A 21614-nucleotide genomic window follows, 5' to 3' on the forward strand; every position below is an offset into this window, starting at 1 on the left:
CTGAAGTGAATGACATTCCTGCCAGTGATGACTTGATGTAAAATTCTCACCGGAACTGTAAATGGATCCCCACCAGTGAGCCCTTCCTGTCCTCCAACCCCTCCCCTCGACCTCCTGCTCACCGACTCACCCTCTTGATTATCGTACCCATCTTTCCCTCCTCCATCACCTCTTTGATCCCTTTCTCCCTTCTCCTTTAATGTCTAACTCTTTTTCTTCACGTGTTACTGGGTTTTTGGATTTTTAACAGTCGGCAGCAGGCAGACCACGGCTCCAGCCTCTGTGACTGCGGCCGCGGCAGCTGTGGCTGCAGCCGCCGGCACCACCGCAGGGCTGGTGGAACAAGGTAGCACGGTGGCGCACCCAGGGCATGCCACCCCGCTCCCCCTCTGCTCCTTCTCTGTTCACTTGATTTTTATTTTGTTTTTATCTTTGACCTCATTCTAAAACTTTCTCTAACTCTCATTTCATGTCGTTCCTTTTCTTCTCCCTGAGCATGGGAGTTCAGAGCATGATGGCTGACCACACTGCTAACTACATCTGTCATCGAATCATCAGATGCAGGACTAGCTTAGTTTTCATCCAGTTATTTAGCCAGTTATTTCAGCTCTTTCTTCTCATGCAAGCCAACATTTTAATGTTTAAATTTACTTTTAGACAAGAATATGGACTTTTGTCACTTTTAAACACTTTGAATATTATATGATTATACAAAACTGTTTATATTACGGCTGGGCAACAAACTGATTTTATTCATGAGTTAGTTTTAATCTTCCACCAATGCGCTGCTGTGGTTTCTATAGTTCAGAGTGATGTCAACACGCCCAAGGCGGCCATCTTGTTTGATTTGGACGTTTAGTTCAGGCCAACTCTGGCGTTTTGTAAATTATGAGAACAAAGTTGATGCATCACAACAATGCAGTCGTAGTAATACAAGAATAAAGTAATACAATAATAAAGTTGAAATAAAATGAGTCTCAACATTAGCTAAATAAAGTTGAGCATCTTGTGAAGTTATAGTTTGATGTAATTTCAACAGATAGGGAAACATTTAATCTTTCAACATATCTGCATCAATTTATTATCATCAGCAGGACTTTGAAGTGTTTTGAAGAAGAAAAACACAAAGGTGGTTATATAACCTCTTAACTCCATCAAAGCTTTTTACTAATTAAAATGACTTTTAATCTTTATTTTAGGATGTTCTTATTCTGGTAATATTACAACATGACTATATTATTTATTAGACAAACATTCTCGTTGCCTGGCCCCAATACTCCATCATGGAAGGGATGATTGAAATAAAAGCCACTTTTTAAAAGTATGTTCTGTCATTTATAGTTTTTTTTTTTGTTTTTTTTTTTAGAAAAGAAAGCAAGAAAAAAATAGATTAGGTATGAAAAAATTGGAGATTTTATTTTTAAAGATCACCCAGCTCTAGTTTATATTTACAGTTAAGTGATTTACACACTAGACGCCATTACAAAACATTTAATCTCTCTTGATATGTTAAATTAGTTCAGTATTTAACTGATTGTCTAAGCTTAATGTGATTATTTTGCATCAGTTCTTTAGAATAAGATGTAGCGGATGAAAGCCTAGCTACGACTGTCAGCGCTCATGTCACTTCCTGTCTGAGATCTGATGGTGTGGCTTCGGTGCCGATCACTGCTCTGTCATCACTCCATTTCATCCCGTCTTTTTCTCTCATACAGAGCATGGCCTTGCTCCAGTCAGACTGATGTTCTGTCCCTGTGTTTCCTCTCAAGCTCTTCCTATCATCTCATCCCCTCAGTTTACATCCATTCTTTTATCCCATCATCAAACCTTTCTGCCTCTCTGATTTTCATCTTCGTCCTTCACGCCACCTGGTTTTTCTCCATATTCTCATCAGGTTTCCATGTTCCCACCGTGTCACTCCCATCTCAGCTGTTCTCTTCACTCTTCTTTCCCTCTCTTCTCTTTTCTCTGTCGGACAATGACACTGGAAAGTTCACCCCCTGCAACTTTTAAGGATGGAGCTGCCCGAGAGCTGCCAGTGAATGCTGCATGGGGCACTGGACTGGTGCATGCGCTGCTGCACAAAAGGGATTTTTGGTGCATGATGAACACTGCAAATGATGCAAGACTGGGCATGCTCACATAGTCAGATGTTTAGGATGTTGGTTTATTGACCTCCGTTTGACCTTTTAATGGTGTCAACAGAGCGTTTAATAGTACTTCTTAGCATCTTTTTTTTATATTAGCATGCCTACGGAGAAACTTGAGTCGATGGAAATGTGAATTATTTTACATTGATTAGTCTAAATATGTTGAAGAAAGTCTGTAAAATGAAGCATGGTATGAACACAGCCTGGGACTTTAAAGCTTCATAAACACAAAGAAAGACCAAAACAATTTCCTTTGAGTCTAAATTTATGACCTTGTCAAAGTTGCAGTTGTTTGTAATATGTCTGTTGAGGATTGTTGTTGAGACTGTCAGAACCAAAGATGATCTGTTGATTCTTTATCCGGTTCAGTTGGACCATATAGGACTATAGTACTGACCTAGTTCACGTTGATATCACAGCTTATTGTTGATACTGCAGAGCTTTGCAATGTTTTTTAAACCAATTGATCTTTTCGACATTTTGTCACATTGCAAACATAAACTTTAATGGGATTTCATTAATTAAACAGCACAAAGTTGTGGGTAATTGTGAGGTTGGATATCTTAAAAATGATCATTTATGCTTCCTTGAACAGGTTAGGGTAGGACTATGGACTATATAAAACATGTTTACATTTTTTGCACAAAATCATTATTACATAATAAGATTTCAGTCTCCTCAGATCTGCCTGTTTTGAGTTTTCAGAATGGGCTGTTTTAGGGCCTATGTCACTTTAAATCCAAATTAGCTGCTGCTGGCCACCACCCCCCCGACCCCAACTCAACATTATACTCTCATGTGAAAATGGCTGCAAACAGATGCACAGTTATACACCTGTACATCTTTGAAAAGCATCAGTAGAGCCTCCTGCACAACTAACAAGAATGTAGCAAGTGGTTTCTGGATGGTAAGACAAAAACAAAACACTTTTCCAGCAACCATTGTACAGCAAATGCAGCGGGAGTTCCAGCTTACCAAACGTGCTGGGGCTCTGTTAGGGTTGCTAGGTAACGGCATAGTGTCCGTCAGTTGTGACTTAAAAATTTGGGAGGTTTTAGTTTAAGCTCCTGGGCTGTTTTAAGACTCAACTGGAACTATGCAAATGTGCAAGATGTGAATTTTGTATAATAATTGGTTTTCTGGACTACAATTGTTGTTTTTATTTTCCCATCTAACCCCGCCTCTCGCCCGGAACGTTAGCTGGAGATGGGCACCAGCAACCCTCCTGACCCCACTAAGGGACAAGGGTGTAAAGAAAATGGATGGATGGATGGATGGATGTATTTTCCCATCTAAGTTTTCTAGTTTTTAATCACAGTAAACTCTTCATAAGGTGCGTGTGTGATCATAGCTAAGTCTTCTGAGATATTCTTGGTTTCTACTTTTAATCTTTGCAGCTCACTCAGACCTTTCTAATGATGTACAGTAAAACTTGGGTCTGAACCCCAGCTTGTTCTTGAAAAAAACGTTTAATTTTATTTTCTGAGCCGGTCTCTGTCGATGAAAACCACTTGCACACAGTGTAATAACTCTCCAACATGACAGCCTCGCTGTCAGCTAAGGAGATGTAAGTAGTGGCTGTGTCCTTGTTTCGGTGGTCCACCGGGACCCCTCGGTCCTCTCCATGTCCCTCAGCTTCCATGAGGCTCCACTCAAATATTTATAGTGATCTGCCTCACCAGCTTACTGGAGGCCCTGTTCTATTTTGTGCATCATACACACACATGCAGTCACCATGTAGCAGCTCAGTAAATGCTGTTTTAATGAGAGGGTACTCCAGGCAGTCTTGCACCTGAGTGCAGCTTGTTCCAGCCTGTTAATGTGAATCCATGCCCATCCTTGCTCTGTTCCTGCAGTGATGCATCGTGCTATTTTTGACGGATTCTTGTTCGTTTTGTTTTTAATCTGTTCTTCCTCTCTCTTCTCGCTTCATGTGTAATTTTTGGCAAGGTAAGGAGCGCCCCCCCGCCCCATCCCCTGTTTTCCAACTCCTCCGGTATCAAATAACCTCCAGTATATTCTGATTTTTCAGGTTTCCTCAGAGCTCCCTCACTTTGCTCTGTGTCTAAAATTGTCTTTAGTGTGCATCTCTAACGTCTGGATGCTCAGTGAGACTGCTTTCGCTCTCCCCCCACCCACTTTAGTGTTCCTCTTATCTCTCATGTCCTCTCCTCTTAACAAACCACCAGAGATTAGGAGAGCATGAACTTGACTCTTTTCTGACCCTGTTTCTTCTCCTTCAGAAGCAGGCAGCGTTTGGGAACAGTGTGCATTCATGCCACTTTCTCCTCTATTTGGATAATATTGTGCTTACTTATCATATCCTTTTGCCCCCTTCTCCCTTCTTTACTGCTGAATATGAAAATTTACATCAAGTATGAAATGATCAGTGAGGCAGACATGAAAGCCAGGAAAAAATGGGAAAGATTCTGCTTCCCTTCTATTGCTTTTTCTCTTTTGTTTTTTTTAATAAATTCTTGATTTCAAAATATTCAAACATATGCTTAAAGTCTAGTTCCATAAAAGAGCTTATTAAATCCAAATTCTTCTCCATATCTGCTTTTGGAACATGTTTAGAGACAAAAAAAAAAAAAATAAAAAAATCAGGGAGCAAGATGTTCAGAGAACGAGAGGAACGAGGGAGATGAAAAACATGAGAAGGAAAAGAAGGGAAAACATGCCAGACTTCCAGAAATAGTGGTTTTACGTAACTGGCGGGATGCTGATGTGATTGCATCTGATTAGACTTGAAACTGCACTCAGCCACTTGAAAAGATTTCATCCGTGGAAGTAAGAAAGACCTAAGAGTGACACTTTAACCAGCAGGTCATGTTTTATTCACTTAAATGTACCAACAGGAACAGATTGCTCTCCTTTAGGTTACAATGTTCATATTTTACAATCATGGTATGCCTCATATAGTTCAGTTAAGTTTATCTATGCACTTCTATTTCACAATAACATGCTGACACATTTAAACTAATCCAAACTTTAATTTTATTTAAATATTTAACGATTGTTTTGATCTTCACTATAAAAAAACAGAATCTTGCCAAGTATTTTTGGTCTAGTTTCAAGGGCAAATATCTTAGTACACTTTAAATAAGACAAAACTAACTTACAAGTAATTTTTCAGCAAGATATAGGAGCTTGTTTTACATAAATAATTCCTTAATACAGATAAAAATAAAAGAAGCAACGGCTCCACTTATTACAAGATATTATTCTCATTGCATTCTACAACAAATAATAAAATGGTTGGCTATGCAAAAACCAAAACTTAAAACTTTAAACAGTTTAAGTTAAATAAAGCTACCAGCTCCCTTCTCTACAAAAGCCATTATTAAAATCACGAGTTTCTAGCTTAGAAAACAGAGATTTGTTTTCATAAAATCCCGGCTATGTGTGGATGAGGCTTTATTCGCACAGATGTGAGGAAAGTGGCATTTCTTTTGGTCCTTCTGAGAAATCCAACATTTTTATTCATGCATTCCAAAAATTCATCCTGTTTACACCAGTATCAAAAAACATTGTGATACCAGTACTTTTTAAATCAATATTAAGGAATTATTGAGCTAATACAATATCTGATATCTTGGTGGAAAGATAGTTGTAAGTTAATTTTGTCTTATTTCCAGTCTACTAAGATATTTGCAATAGAAACTAGACCAGAAATACTCGGTAAGATTTAGTGTTTTTGCAGTGTTCGCTCCACCAACATGTCTGGCTTAGACTTTGAGCCCCTCTGGGGGAAACGTTAATTCAAAGCAGTCAGACTTCCTTCTATCTATTCTTGAGCAGAACTACCTCGCAGACTGCTTGTAGTTTCCATTAGCTGTTGCGAGAGATTGTTAGTTTTAATATTCATCAGAGAACCAAGTCTAAAGTATTATTCCCGCTTCACCCCTTCCCTCATTACCCTTAATTAGAAAGCAGACTGAAAACTAATCCTCCTTAAGGCGTCCACAGGCAGGGCTTATTGTTGGGTTTACATGGCCGCCGTGTGTGGTGGCCGCCATCTTTGTTTCAGCTTTCTTCTCGTCCCGAGGGGAACATTAGAGACGGGGTACTTTTTATTTCACTGACAACAACATTATTGTTATGTTTCTTAGTCACCCCTAGAACAGCTCTCTAGCTTGAAAGTACGCTTGAAATTCCAGTTACATTAACGTCTCATCCGTTTCCGTTTGAGTTATGGAACAAACAGACTCAACAAAACCCCTGATGTATTCAGCTTTGCCAATAAAAACACATTTTCTGTGAAGTGCATGTTGTTTTGAAAGGAAGCAACATCAAGAAGAGTTGGACTCTTAAATGAGTCACTAACTTAAAATAGTGATGGAAATTGGAGGTAGGTGTAATTTCTTAACTGGAAGGTGCCCCAGAATAGTTTATCAACGTCTAACTAAGGCTACAGCTGCTAATTTTTGCTTTTATAAAACAATGATTGAGTAAAAAGTTGAGCTGTACAATATTAGGAAAATGTGGCTCGATGTTTAACCTACATTTTCCATTCTCTCTCCTCTAAATTGTAGCCTCTCTGTAAGATCCAGGTCAGATGTGAGCAGAAGTCCATCCAGCTTACCAAATAGAAATCTATCTTCCATGACACATGAAATATAATTGCCCACCAGAAATTGCACACTTTGATAAAAATTTCTCATTCAGGATATTGTGCAGCTCAACTACAAAGATCAAATGAGAACAATAAATCTTAAAAATGCTGTGAGTGTTTTGTTTGAAAGATGAAACAAAGTAAAATCAAGTCTGAATTTCTGAATGTTTAACTGTTTTTTTTTTGCATTCATCCCTGCAGCAGCCAAGACCTTGCTCAACAAAAAGGCAGATGTTAAGGTAAGACTTTGTCTCCCTCAGACGTTTCAGGCCTTCTTTCTCTTCTTTGTTTGTCCTTGTTAGAGTCTGTCTTCACTTCCTTTTTGCTTTTTTGTCTGGCTTATTTTTGTTTTTGTCAAAAACAGATGTATTGTCTTGTCTTTTCTAGTGATAGAGGTTGGATTTGTGGGCTTGTTTTTCACTTGTGTGCATCCGAACGAGGGCTTGTGAGTTTTATATCAGGCAGTTTTAGATACTTTTTAATTTAAACACAGCTCTTATCTGGATGCACATCTGCTCTGCATGTTGCTTCCACTATTGCGTCCTTCTGATTGCCCCTTTTTATTTTGAATCCTACCATTATCTGCGTCTTCATTATTGAATATAACCATCTGTTAGCCCTCCTCATTTCATCACCTCCTCTCCCTTTCGTTGCTTCCTTTTCCTCCTCACCCCATCTGGTCGTTAACCCCACGTTTCCGCTCATCCTTTAATGAAGATCTCTCGCCATCCCACGCTCACGGAGACACTCCGCAGTAACACATCCCACACACAGCTCCCATCAGCGCGTCTGCATGCATGGCGCCGAAGCATGGAACATACTGCTCAGCTATGCGTTATGTTGTGGTTTGCACAGGTGTGCGTTTGTCAATATGTCGGGTTTGCCTTTTAATAAAACGGACACCCAGAAAGTGAAAATGTGGGTGTGAGCGTGCCTGCACATGGAGAGAGTGTGGAAGCGTGGGTGTTGGTGTTGAGTGTGTGTGGTGGTGTGAGTGAACGCCCCCCCTTCATGCCCGTTCGGTTCAGCAGGGAATGTGACTCCGGTTCCAGGAATAGCTGCCAGTCTGGACCCTGGAAACTCAAACGACAGAAATAGACTCTTACTTCCAATGCGGCGCTCTCATTGCCTAGCAACAGGCTCCCCACACACTCGCCCCGAAGCATTTCTAAAGTCGTCCTCTTCATTTGCTAATGTCCCCGCTTTTCATCCTTTTTCTCCTCTCTTTGCCTCGATTCTCCTTCCTTCCTCCATGTCCTCGTGTTTTTGGGGCCTCCTCTCATTCGTTTTCCACTTTCCGATTTTTTTTTCTCCTTCCTGGTTCATTAATGCATAATGGCACCTGATGCTTCTCAGCTGAAGCACCTGTCCAGCGCATGCAGGTGACCTCTCTTTGGCATTAGCTGCCCTTTAGCACCTTTAGCCTCTGCTGCCAGAAACTTCAATTAAAATATAATTTCACTGCAAAAATGCAAAATCTTGCCAAGTATTTTTGGTCTAGTTTCTGGTGCAAATATCTTACTATGCTGAATTAAGACAAGCAATTTTTAGCAAGCAATATGAGCTTGTTTTAGGTCAACGATTTCCTAATATTGATGAAAAAGTAAAGGACTAACTCCATTTATAACAGGGGAAAATGTCACGTTATAATTTAAATAATCTCCCACCACTTTTCTTAATTAATATGAAGGAATTATTTGCTTAAAACAACCTCTTATCTCTTGCTAAAACAGAACGTTTTGTTTAATTTCAACTGTAATATTTTGTATCTTTTCTGTTTATCTACATTTATTATGAAATAACCTGGAAATCTTCAGTTACTATTGATTATAAATCATTTTCTATTAATATGTTCAGTTTTTATGGAGCCATCTTGTTTCTTGTAGTTAGAAGAGAGGGTCGTTTTTTTGTGTGCGTTTACCACCCTGTTTCGCAAACTTCCTTCTCGTGCAACTTTTGCCTCATGTCATTCCTTTCTTGCTTGCACCACCTTTCTTTTGCAAGAGCTTTCAAGTCAGACTTCTCTAAAGACGGTCTTCTTTTCATGATTTTTGCTCTTCATTCTTTGGACAGAAGTTGTGTTTTAAATCTTCAGTCGTCATCATTGCTTGTTTTATTTTCTCTCAACCTCCTCTTTTTATCGATCATCTCCACATCCATCAATAAATCCATCTCATCAATTGCCTGAGGACAGAAACGCAAGTCCAGCTCGACTGTCCAGTACATGGTGAGCATGCTGATTACACATTTGAGCCTCCACTCCTTTTTTGATCATGCTGTTCAGCTGACTTTCTTTTGCTTTATTCATTTCTCTTCCTCTTTCATTCTGTTTGATAGCCGGTGTCAGCACATTACCAAATTACAAAGGTTGAATGTAATTTATGTTTTACATGCTGCTTCTGAGTTGCAACAGGGGCCATTTCTCTGAAATCCTTTTTTATCAACTTAAATTGATTAATAATTGAAGATTTTCCTACAACTGACCCAGTCAAGATGAGGCACAAAGTTTCAGAAGGAAAAAGTTTAAAGACAATAATACTGATTTAAAGCAACTTGGAAAGTGAACAGAAGGTGAACAGATTGTATTAAATGGGAACTCTGTTTGAGACTTGGACTTGGATCTTGTTTAAGTCATGTGACTTGCACTCGTTCTTTAGAGACTGATAACTGGATTTGGGCTCAACTCCTAAAAACCTAAAACTTGACTCTAAATATCTGTTTAACTGGATTGACGCTCAAAAGTGCATGTTTATTATATTGAAAATGAGGTAAAAGAGAAAAAAAAAACTTGATTGAAAGAAGCAATTACAATTGTTCAATGATGTCCTGAAAAGAAGAAATTCTTTATTGTTTGTGACTTCACCTAAAAACAACATGCTTTGAATTCAGAAGCTGGAGCAATGCAATTTTAGAGGCAAAAAATATTGCTTACATCTGATCAAAGACCGTCATTTTGGTCATTTGTGGCTCGAAACTTGATTTGGACTTGGAAAAAACATGACTTGATAAAATGACTCTCTGGTATGCATAATTAATTTAGCCTTTTGTGAGCATTTTTCAAATGACATGAAGAAGATCTTGAGCCACTGACATGGTTCGATTAAAACGCTGATTCTGCTGGAGTTGATCGTCTTCCTCACAGATTGTTGAGTTGATGAGGAATTATTTATCCGATGAGGATGGGCTTGGTTGGTGTTATGTTTGTGTGAAAGGAGGAATTTGTTTGGGAATATTTGCTTTGCATGGGAATGTTTGTTGTTTTTATGGCTGTTTTGTGTTTTTATGGTTTTTTTCTGCTTCTATGTGCTGGCCTGCTCTCTCCTTTCCTGTCCTGTGTAAATTCACTGGTGTTTAAATGTCATATTACAGCAGATCACATTAACACATGGACACACACATTTCTCTTAATGATTTCAATCAGATATAAACGAGTGATGTCCAAACTTTTTACCATGTGACCAAAATTGTCAAGTTGAAAGTTAGTAAAGGCCCAAAATGGAAATGATTGTCGATCTAAAACATAAAATCCAGCAGATTTGCCTTATTTAATAAAACAAAGCAAATAAAAATTTCCAAATAATATCTTAAATGTGCATTGTTTTTTATTATCTTTGGATTTTTATGTGTGTATTTTCAGCAATGCGAACAGGATATGGGCCGCTCATTCCTCAAAACTTTTCCTTTTTTATTTTGTTTACTAGCATTTTCTAAAATGGTGCAACAAAGTCAGAGTAAAAGCTGCTGAATATTTGTGGTCATGTTTACTATGAAATTTAAATAGTAATTAAATTTACTGTAAAATTTAATTAAATTAGTCATGTCATGTTTTTATTTCTCTGTATATTTTTAGAAAGGCAGTCAACATTTAATTGTTAGATTTGTTTATCTACGTCAACCTGCAACTTTGAGCTGCCATTTTTTGTAGTGTGGCTGCACAAAATCACTTCGAGGGCCAAAAATGGCCCCGGAGCTACACGTTGGACACCTGTGTTATAAACCACCTGTGACTCAGCATAGCAAATTACAGAACTTGAAACTTGAAAGTGAAATTAAATCTTCATTTAACCTCCAACGTTATTTATTAACCGGATCAGATTCGAGCTCGCTGAAACTTTCCCCACTTTTTGAAGGATTTCTTTCTCCTCCTTTTTAAAAATTTCACTCCTACTTCACACAATTCTTGGCATTAAGCAAGCGCTGACCTCGCTTGACCTCGCACCGATGAGTAGGAACTGCTGAGACGGAACAGATTTGCATGGTTAAGATTTTATGTAATGGGAGCTGACTTTCTAAAAGTGACTCACTTTGATGATTCACTTCCACTCCCAGTATTCTGCCCCACTTAGCAATTTCAAGTTGATATTTTCTCCCAGCAGGATTAATACAGATTCGATGCCAAACCTCTATGATCAGTGTGATCTAGAAAGGAAGTGTTTGCTCTTTGATGTGCGGCCTTCTAAACAGCATTTCATCAAAGCTTCAGGGAGAAAAAAAGGAGGTTCAAGGCCAAAAAGCATTGTTGAATGGTTGCTATGTGTAACCCTTAACAGGGGGCGTCACTGGTGACAGTGGGATGATGTCACCCCCTCATTATCATTAACCAGGCCAGCTTTTAGAAATAACATTTAAGATAATGTTCACTGTTTATCCCTGCAGCGCTCTTCTACTTTCTGGACTCCACACTGTAGATGATATGCACCTATTTTTATCCTGCTATGCTTGTGAGGTCATTCACGTATGATTATGTTCCATCTCTTTATATGGAGATTTTCGTTACACATCTATTGGAAAAAAAAACCCCCGAAAAAAGCCATTTGCTAACATGCATGTGCAGAACCCTGCAGTTTTATTGGAATCTGTGGTAAAAAAAAAACAAAAACAAAGAAAACTTTAAAATAAACACATCTGTTGTTACAGTAGCTTGAAAAATGTAGAAAAATCCAACCTTTCCAGTTCATTTCTTCTAAATAAAACAAAATCAGATAAAGGAATATTGTTTTAATCAAAATGACCAGCTCTACAATGGTGGCATCCCCAACAAATCCTAAAAGGTGAATATAATTCAGACATATTTCAGATTGTGTGACACTTTTTTAAATTGATCGTAGAGTTGAGGAAAATTTTTGTAGAAGTGTGTAACAGAGTCTCTTCAAAACAGGAATGATATGAGAACGTGTTGCTTAATTGACACAAATATTTCAGTGTCACAGAATAAAAGATTAACCAATTGTAGGACTTTTTACACATTTTTACCAGGGACACCAATAAACATGTATAAACAGTGCAGTGTAGTTCTTTTTATCTACTAGTTTTGCTTCCAAAAAGCTAAAATGTCTTGTAATCTACTAAAAATTATCTTCTGTTCCAATATTTTTATTTTGACTTTTGCTGCTTTTTTTATCAAGTTGTTTCTGAGCAAACCAGCATATTGTTGTGCTATGTTTGCTTAAAAAACTAGAAATTTGGGCAAAAAGAAAAGTGTATAAGGCTTAAAAACTGTTTATAGGTGGACGGATGGCATCATGCAAACAATAACATGACGAACCTGAGAACTGATTATCTGTTGTACTGCAGGTTTTCAGCCAATAACTAATTTCAAATCACCTTACTGGTGATAAAATAAACATGTATATGCATTATTTCTATATTTGTGGCATTTTGGAAATTTTTAAATAAAGAAATTGCAGCATGTTGTGTATTTATAAAAGGCTAAGATGAACAAAAACCCTAAAAGTGACTTATTGAGCTTCCTTGAACAGATCAGGATAGATCTTTGAGTGATACAGAACATGTTCATGCTTCTTTTTTTGCACAAGATCATTCTAAGATAATGATATTTAGATTTTAGTCTGATGTTTGGGGGCATCTTGTCACTTTAAATCTAAATAATCTACTGCTGGCTGCGCCCCATAACGCAACATTTACACTTTGTGGGAAAATGGCTGCAAACAGATGCGCAATTATACAACCGTACATCTTTGAAAAGCAGAAGTGAAGCAACAGTTGCTTCTCTGAAGAATTTACAAAAGTACAACTGACTTCTGTTTTGTTCTGGGGGGTTTTGAGGACTGTCTTCCAGATTTCTGCTGGTTTAGTTCAGCAGCATTTTAATGTATCAAAAGTTTACAGATTATCTTTATTTATGGATAAAATCATATGGTCTAAACCTTTATCAAAATAAAAAGCACTAAGAGCAAACATGCTGTTTGCTGATAGGTTTATGTCCTAAAAAAGTTGAGAATAAAGAATAAATAATCCCTTCTCTATATAAAAGGTCACACATTTATCTGAAAAGGAGTGAAAAAGAAGCAGCTTGGAAGGAACCTCAGAAAACTTGAACAAATATTGACTGTAGAAAGTCTGTCTCCTTGGGTGCCAAATGAACGATTGAAGGATGATTCAAGACTTCTGCCCAAAAAAATGACTTTACACTGGTGCAGTGAGCAATCACACACACACGCCTGCATGGACACACCCTCTTGCTGTTGTTAACACTCTTGTTGTGTCTCCTCCCTTTTCCTCTCCTTTCCTGCACAGCCTCAGACAAACAGCACCAAAAACAGCATAGTCACCAGTCCCAAAGGAAACATCCCTTCACCTGCTCTGGTATTTACCTCCCAACCTCCCTTCACCTCAGTCTGTGTGTGTGTGAGTGTGTGTGTGTGTGTGTGTGTGTGCGCCTTAGAGCCCTCTGTCTCCTCCCCACTGCTCCCTGTTTGTGTTTACTTCTGTGTGCATCCGTCAGTTGAAGGTATCATCGGCTGGTTAGGTTTTAAATCAGCAGGTAGTGTCAGGAGACATTTCCCTGTGGCAGCTGGAGATGCTGTGTGACTTGCACTCAGGTTGGTTTTGTGCCGCTGTGGCATTTTACCCGTCTGTGTAAGTTTTCTAAAAATGACTGGACACTGACAGCCTGCAGGTACTGCCAGTGTGTGTTTACTGTAGCAAAACTATCCAAGGGTAGTTCGGTCAAATAACACCTCAATCAATCTTTTTTTTTTGTTTATGTTTCAAATCTGATGGAAGCTGCAACAAGAAGCTTCTTCTTGTTGTGCTTTTTATCCTAATGCTTATTATCAGCAGCCATTTTATAAAGTTTAACCTGTTACAAATCAGATTAGGATTTAGTCCCAATGGAGAATAAACAAATTAATAGCAAAATAAATATTGTATTGCCTAAAATGCAATTAGTGAACCCTTGATCATGTGTTGCAAAGGATACATCTGCAACTAAAACAATGCTTCTAGCAATACAATACGGTGTAGTGATCTGGTGATTATTTTTGCAATAAAAAAATAATTAATTGATAGCAAAGGTGCCTAATAAGAGATTTTTAAAATAATTTTAGCCAGGAGAAACTATAACTATTATATCTTATTCTTTTATATCTTACATGCAAAATGTAAATATTTTGTACAGTTTTGTTTTAATTACTTCTCTTAATATGTTGTTCTTTCAGCAAATGGCATAGTTTTGACTCTGTGCTCCAGTTATCTATACAAATTCAGTTCATTTACCATTTAACGATCAATCGATTACTAAATTAGTGAAAGTCAAATCAAAGTTTATTTATGTACCACATTTACAACAACTTTAGTTGACCAAAGTCCTGCACAATAATTGTAATAACATCATAGGTAGAGAAATGATGAAGCAATAAATAAAATTAAGTTTGGTAAAAATATAAAGACAATTATAAAATTGGCAGAAAATACCAAAGACATTATTTCAGCTGCAGTGATTTCCCAAAAACTCAGATCAGTGAAGTCCTAATATCTGCCTTCTGTTTTTTTAAACTGGTGTTGAAGACCAGGAAAAATAGATAACTATTATTTCAATAATCTTTTCAATTATTTCAGCATTAGTACAGTTTATTCACCATGTGAGAACAGAAAGTTTTGGAAAATATCTTTTGCTCTTCAGTCTTCTTCCCAAGCTGCAGAAAATTCATTATTTGTTTTATAAATCCACATCGAAATTGGGGTTTTATTTTTTGAATTCCACTTTTCTAAAAGTAGGTCCTGTATATTCACTCAACTTACTTGTGAAATACTTTTGCCAGCTACTATATTCCCACTTATCCCCCTCAGGCCACAGTTATAAATGGGTGGACACATAGCTCCAGATGCCGCTCTCATGATCTCACCAACTGTGACATGTAACACAGCTGAGCATGTAATAATAATCTATAATATCTTCTACTCTGCTGAGTAAAAAGCAACACGTGCAGCCACATGAGCGTGTTTCTAAACCAGGCTGTGTGTTGCTCATGTGTGGCTGTGAAGTCCACTTATGCACTAAGCTCAGGCGCACAGAGTTTAAGGGGAGAGTTGCATTTAAGAGCTTAAGACTCTTGTGAAAAATAAATAAATTAAATGTTCACTGAAGCTGTTTGTAGAACAGACAGATTCTCTGATCCTTGAAAGGAACTGAGAGCGTTTGGAGGGGCAGAGGTTTGTTTTGGGGTTTTTTTCTGCCAGGGACTCAAACTAGTTAACGTTTCATCTTTTCTAATCAGGAGCAGACTGCTTTCACTTCCACAAACCTCTAATCATCTGACCTGGAAGCTGTTGGATCCGGTGGAGGAATTTGTAATGCATATTTGCAAACCAGTTCTGTCTTGTTTTTTAAACTGAATCAGTTTAATTGAACCTAAGTGAGGTCACCGGCGCTTCTTTCCTTCCCTCCCTCCATCGGATCCTACGATGCCATCAGCAATCACACCCCAGGTACTTTGTTCTCACTCATCGTTGCCACCATCATCATCCGAGTTGCCATCAGTGCCTGTTTCCCTAGGAGACGGTTGCCTAGGCAACACCCAGAGCATCACAGAGAGAGAAGAAGAGGAGAGAGACGAGTAATGATTGGTCATCAGAGAAGTGTCACTTTCCGCAGGGAGAGGAGTGCTGCAGAGGATATGGAGGGCGCTGATGGTTTCTGATTTACTGTATGTCGAGTGAAGAGTGAGAACAGCTGTAGAAAATGGAGGGGGGGGATAAAAAACCTGTTAAAGGGGCTGAGTCATGAGGAATCAGAGCCTGCAGAAGTGAGAAGGGAATAGTGTTGGACTGCAAGTCACAAAAGTTAAGAAGTGGCCAAATCAAGCTCTGACAAGGCAGCATGCTCGTTTCAGGGGGAGCCTAATGTTCGTCGCACAAAGATGTGTGACGTCTGAAACGGTGCATTGTTTTTGCAACACCGTACTCATTTTATGTATAAATAATCAGTGAATTATTTAACAGTTAGTCTATCGATTAATCATTGTGCAAATTTTTCATTTAATCCTTTTTTTATACAATGTTACAAATACATTAGCAAATGCAAATAAACAAATAATTCAGTTCCTTTCTAAACAGAAAAATAAACATTTTATTTCCTAAAATGAAACAATTCCTATTATGAAAGCTTGATTTTTATTTTTTATTTTTACAAAGATTCATCTGCAAGATAAAAAAAATCTGCTTGACTTAACATTAATAGAGCGTACGGCTGATCTGTTGATTATTTTGGATTAACCACATAATTACATAGCAAAAAGTGCTTTATAAAAAAATACTTTTTACAGAATTTGAACCAGGTGAAGCTAAAGCTGAGCAACTTGATTTTAGGTAGAATAAAAGGTATTTTCTTTTATTTTTTATCTTAAATTTAAATGCAACATGTACTGTGTATATTTTTGTACAATTCTGGCTTAATTCCTGCTCTGAGCTTGTTGTTCTATGTTTTGAGTCTTTATACTCCAGTTAACAATTAATATTTGGTTACTAAGTTAGTTGACAACTATTTCAATAATCGATTAATCCAATTAATCGTTTCAGCTCGATTTTTGAGTCTTCTACGGCATTTAGTTGTGGATTTGTATATCAGTAAAGAACAATCAAACAAAGCAGCGTTTCAGAATTACAGCTATGGAAAAAACTAAGAGCACTGCACTGAACCCTATTCAAACCTGATAGTTATTCCACCAAATATTAATTTCTGAACTCTTCCGGAGTTGAAACATTAGTACTGTTGTTTCTGAATGAATATGAACTTGATTTCTCCATTATTTGAGGTCTGAAAGCATTGCATCTTTTTTGTGATTTTGATTATTTCTCATTTTCTGAAAATAAATACTAAAGTTTTGCTTGGAATTTTGGAGACATGTTATCAGTAGTTCATAGAATAAAAGAAAAACAATGTACATTTTACTCAGACTTGTACCTACTAAAGGAAAATCAGAGAAACTGATCATTTTGCAGTGCTCTCTTAATTTGTTCCAGAGCTGTATTTGTTTCTCTCTGGTCTATCATCTCTGTTGAGTCGAGGGTGATGGATCTGCTTGACCTTTTTTCTTATTTATTTCTTATCCTGGGGTGTGTTGGGGTTTTCTGCAAGGTTTGCCAGCCTCTTGTGAGATCTATGTCACAGAGCACTTCATGCATAATAAATGAGCTGGCTGATTCCTCCCTTTAGATGTCTGACAGTCCACATGGTTCATTGCTTGTTTGTGTCATTGAGAACATGGAGGTCAAACTTCCACATGCACAGCTGGCTGGCCCAGAAATACATTCTTGCTGTTTTACAACAGAGTCAGATAAGTTCAGGTTTAAAAAAGGACACGGTTGGTTGACTTTTATAATGCATGCTGTGGGGAAATCTGTGCTTTCCTTGCACAAGATTCTTTAGGTAGTTTGGCGTAGCGTATTCTTTGAAGTTGAAAGCTAGTTTGATGTGGTGATTTTAAGCTATTTGGTTGGATGACTGTGTCTGTTCTTCGTTCGTTAGTCTGCAGGGAGCAGAGCTGACTCCAAATTACAGTTTTCAGCTCATCCACCCACTCTGTCATTTTGTTGGAGGGTTCTGCCCCCCATCTCCTCCACCAGCGTTTCCTTCTGTTGTTTCTTTTTTTCTTTACTTACCATTTCTATCTACATTTGTTTCATATTCTGCTCTTTCTCTCACGTTTCCTCCATCTTCTTCCACCTCCCCTCCTCTTCTTCCAGGAACCTCAGACAACTGTCATCCATAATCCGGTGGACGGGACAAAGGTATTCTCCATTCCCAAGTCTGGACTCACTCTTCATCCTTTTTTTCCTCATCCTCCTCTTCCTCCTCCTTCTCCTATCCTTTTTACATGTTTTTAACATGCATCCGTGTGAGTGCACCATTGCATTGTGTGTGGATTTAGTGTTTGTGAGAGTGTGGCAGAAATTGAACTCCTGATATTTATGCTGTTATTAAAAAAGATGAGATTAGGTAAAAGATGTTTCTTACCTCTGCATGTGTATTTGTTGTAAACCAGTTTTGTAAATGCACAGACCTGCAGCAGGAAGATCTGCTGAGGATTTTTCTTCTTTATGAAGTTCTGCTTACAAACCAACTATTTGCTCCTGCCTGACTTTTAGTTCAGGAATTTTTTACTCTAACTTCCTCATAAATGTGTTTCCTACATGCAAGTGCATTTCCCTAATTTACAGTATAATTGAAAAGTTAGCTAAGCTTACTTTGGTAACTAGGAACAAAAGGTAAAATTTGTTTATGGATTGATTACCCATAGTCACAAATTAAAATGTTATAATGTTCAGACACAAGACCAACCAAAGATGATTTTTAATACAGAATTTTTAGCTTATTTAAAAGTTTTTCTGTGTGTGCTTTCAGTTCTTGTTCAGGCTAATTTTGCACGAATTACTTGAATTAAAGCGGCGTGACATGGAGACAGTCAGCTTGTTGTTCTGCAGGTTGCTTTAATGGACTCAGGTTGCTTTAATGGTTCCCTTCAACTCGTCTGCATTGTTGCCTCTAATGTCAATAATGCATCAATGTAATCCAGATTAACTGGTATTAGAATGTTCAATGGCAAAACAGGCAGAGTTAAAACAAACAAAAATAACTTTCCCCACAATTACCAGTGTTCTTTAAAAACCTGCTTATTTTGTACACAGCTTAAACAAAAAAAGTTAAATTATTACTAATTTCTATCTTGGGTTGGAAAAAGTGAAAAGAATTTAATTAATTTCCATTTTTTTTCTAAAATCATAGTGAGTGTTTAAATTTTAATCTCTCATAGAGTCAAAGCTCTGTATTGATCTTATGTTTGCTCAGCTTATGTAACGTCTGATCATAGTTATTACAGAAAACAAGTTTTTACTTGGTATGTATTTGGAAGTTGTGAATCTGCATGAGTTTGCAGAAAGATCCCTTCCACCCAGGCATGACTGAGCTTTCTGTGACGTCTGGTTATTATAAACTTGTTACATGCACAAAGGAAACATTAACGTTTTGGACACCCATCTAATGTAGAGCAGAATACTTATTCTTTAGTACTAAAGTCAGCCTGACATCTCATAATTTTAGGACAGAATGCTGATAAACTGCTTTATAAATATGAGTCAGAAAATTGCAAAATGTGCAAAGAAGCAACCAGAAGGTGTGATCAGATATTTAGAGCTTAGCAAATGTTACAGTTTTCTCCCCCTCTTCTTGGCAGAAATGCAGTTAACATCCTTCTTGCTCTTTCTTCCTCTGCTCAGGTCACCGGCTGCTCTTTTAAAGGCTATAAAAATCCACTTTGTGCTCTTGAAGCTGCTGGTGAACGTGTGCACTCACTAATCAGGTCATGGAGTCTCTCAGCACCCTTTACATGCAGGGGAATTTAGACCCATTTATTCTGCTAATTGGAAATCAGAAACTCCTCTTCTGGCGAAAGGAGTGACAGAAAGGCAGGCAGACAGACAGGTAGATAAATATATCTGAACGGCGTGCCGCTCTGCCCGGGATGACAGCCGATCTTCCTGTGAGAAGCTCCCCTGTCTGCTTATGATTTTGAGAAAGGTGGAAAAGGCTCCTCCAGTTTAAAGTTTCAGAAAGGCATTTTTTGATGCAGAAAGTGTTTAAAGCTGCAGTATGTAACTTTTATATTAAAAAATGTTCTTTACATATTAGTTAAAACTGTCACTAAAGTCTTATACTGTAATAAATGAGACAAGTGATTTCCACCACTTCATCCATGAACATCTACTGCTGTCTAAAAAAATGCACAGCTCCCAACCAAAAACAACCAATCAGAGCCAGGAGGAGGGTCTCAGTGCTGTCAATCATCCTCACTTACACACTGCTAAATGTGCTACTGACTAAGGAACAACTTGCCATCGCAGGAAAACCTTTTAGATCTGTCGCAGTAACAAAATATTGACGGTAAACAATAATGATGTTGTTTTGAGATTATTTTCAAGCAATCTTGTAAAGGGATAATAATGCAAAAACACATTTTCAAAGATCAATAAACCTTAAATTTTAATGGATATTTAGGTGTTGAACTGGAAAACATTATATATATATATATATATATATATATATAAAAATTAAAACAAAAACAAAACAACAGAAACAACAAATAAAATGAATTATGAAATCCCTGTTAATAAAATTGCCGTAATTGAGACCAAACCACCAGATGGAAGACTTTCATCATCCAATTTTTGGTAGAAAAAGAGAGCAAAAAGGGAAAGAAGATTAATCATCCAAATGGAAATTATTGAGGTCATTTTAATTCATTATGCGAATAATTGATTTATTGTGACGGGCCTACTGATCGGTGGCCATGCTAACTAGTTTGAGTATTCACTGCAGGCTCTGGAGCGGATGAGCCACATGGAGGGTGACTGACAGCACTAAGACCCGCCTCCTGGCTCTGATTGGTTGTTTCTGGTTAACACTGGGAGAAGGCAGAGGAGCTTGAGTTTTTTTCACAGATTATCTGTCTCATATACTATCACAACATAGTGACGGTTTCAACAAATACGTGAAAAAATGTAATCTTTTTTAAATAAAAGTTACATACTGGAGCTTTAAGGTCAAAAGTCATGCAGATTTCAGTTTGATTTGAAGTCACAGTTTTAACAATGATTCTTACTAACGTGCAGGACTTTTGGCTTCCTCTTGTGAACGGTTTCCACTGCTGTTCATGATGTGTCATGACAGGATGCGCCCCCTGCTGGCCTGTGCTCCACCTGTGCAGATTTACCTTGTTTATCCTTTGTGTGACAGACGTCTTTCTGTGTATCCTGCTCAGTGTGAATCCCCTGCTGTGCCTGAACACAAAGTGATTGGCTGATTTGTTTTCTTCTCCAGGAGTCGTCAGACAGCAGCAACACCACCGTGGAGGACGAGGATGTGAAAGGTAAGGCCTCACCGATACAAACGAGTCTGAGTTTCTGATCCCAGTAAATTATAGGATTTTTTTTTTTACAAGCACTTGATGTTTTTATGATGCAGTTTGTTATGGCAGCCAGCTTGTGTAACTGCAGCCATGAATATCATATCAGGCAGATGAGTAGGTTTTACAACAGCGGAGGAAATAAATTTTTTTTCTTCTTGTTTTTGGTTGCCTGGTAGCTTGCTTAGATTTTCAACAGGGTTCCTTCTTTTTCAGAGAGGCAGGTTTGTGTTCCTGACAGCTTTGTTACAGAAAGAGCCTCTTTGTGAAATGATTCAGTTTGTGAATATTTGTTGCAACAATCTGTACAACCTCTAAAATTAAGCCTTTGTTTTATCTATTTGTTGTTTGTGGGACTGTAAGATTTTGAGTCTCAGTGGCAAAACTAAAATTATTTACGGACAAACACTGTCTAGCTTCCCATCTCTTTGTCTGTCTCTCTGTTCATCCATCTGTTCATCCTTCATCCAACCAACCAGTCTTATTTGTCCTACAGTAGATCTATCCGTCCATCCAATTTCTGTTTGTCCATCTAGCTGTTCAGGCATCCAGCTGTCCGTCCTTCCTTCCTTCCTTCCTTCCTTCCGTCCGTCCGTCCTTCCTTCATAACAATTTTCTGTTGTTGGATCCGTCCGTCCGTCCTTCCTT

At 37.9% G+C, this 21614-nt stretch overlaps 1 protein-coding gene across 35 annotated transcripts in view; it reads left to right on the top strand.

Moving 5' to 3' along the window:
- Positions 1 to 21614, top strand: part of camk2b1 (calcium/calmodulin-dependent protein kinase (CaM kinase) II beta 1) — an 80303-nt gene that overhangs the window by 45576 nt on the left and 13113 nt on the right. For 5 of the 35 annotated variants that reach the window (XM_016669168.1, XM_016669167.1, XM_007547398.2 and 2 more), the window contains 6 exons: positions 251 to 346; positions 6970 to 7004; positions 8960 to 8992; positions 13303 to 13371; positions 17752 to 17796; positions 20882 to 20930. In XM_016669168.1, the coding sequence (XP_016524654.1) occupies positions 251 to 346; positions 6970 to 7004; positions 8960 to 8992; positions 13303 to 13371; positions 17752 to 17796; positions 20882 to 20930 (327 nt within the window). Of the gene's footprint in view, positions 1 to 250; positions 347 to 6966; positions 7005 to 8959; positions 8993 to 13302; positions 13372 to 17751; positions 17797 to 20881; positions 20931 to 21614 lie in introns of all 35 variants that reach the window. The other 30 variants (XM_016669173.1, XM_016669172.1, XM_007547407.2 and 27 more) reach the window with 14 other exon arrangements.

Source organism: Poecilia formosa, unplaced genomic scaffold (genome assembly GCF_000485575.1).
Source record: "Poecilia formosa unplaced genomic scaffold, Poecilia_formosa-5.1.2 Scaffold20, whole genome shotgun sequence".
Lineage (NCBI taxonomy): Eukaryota > Metazoa > Chordata > Actinopteri > Cyprinodontiformes > Poeciliidae > Poecilia > Poecilia formosa.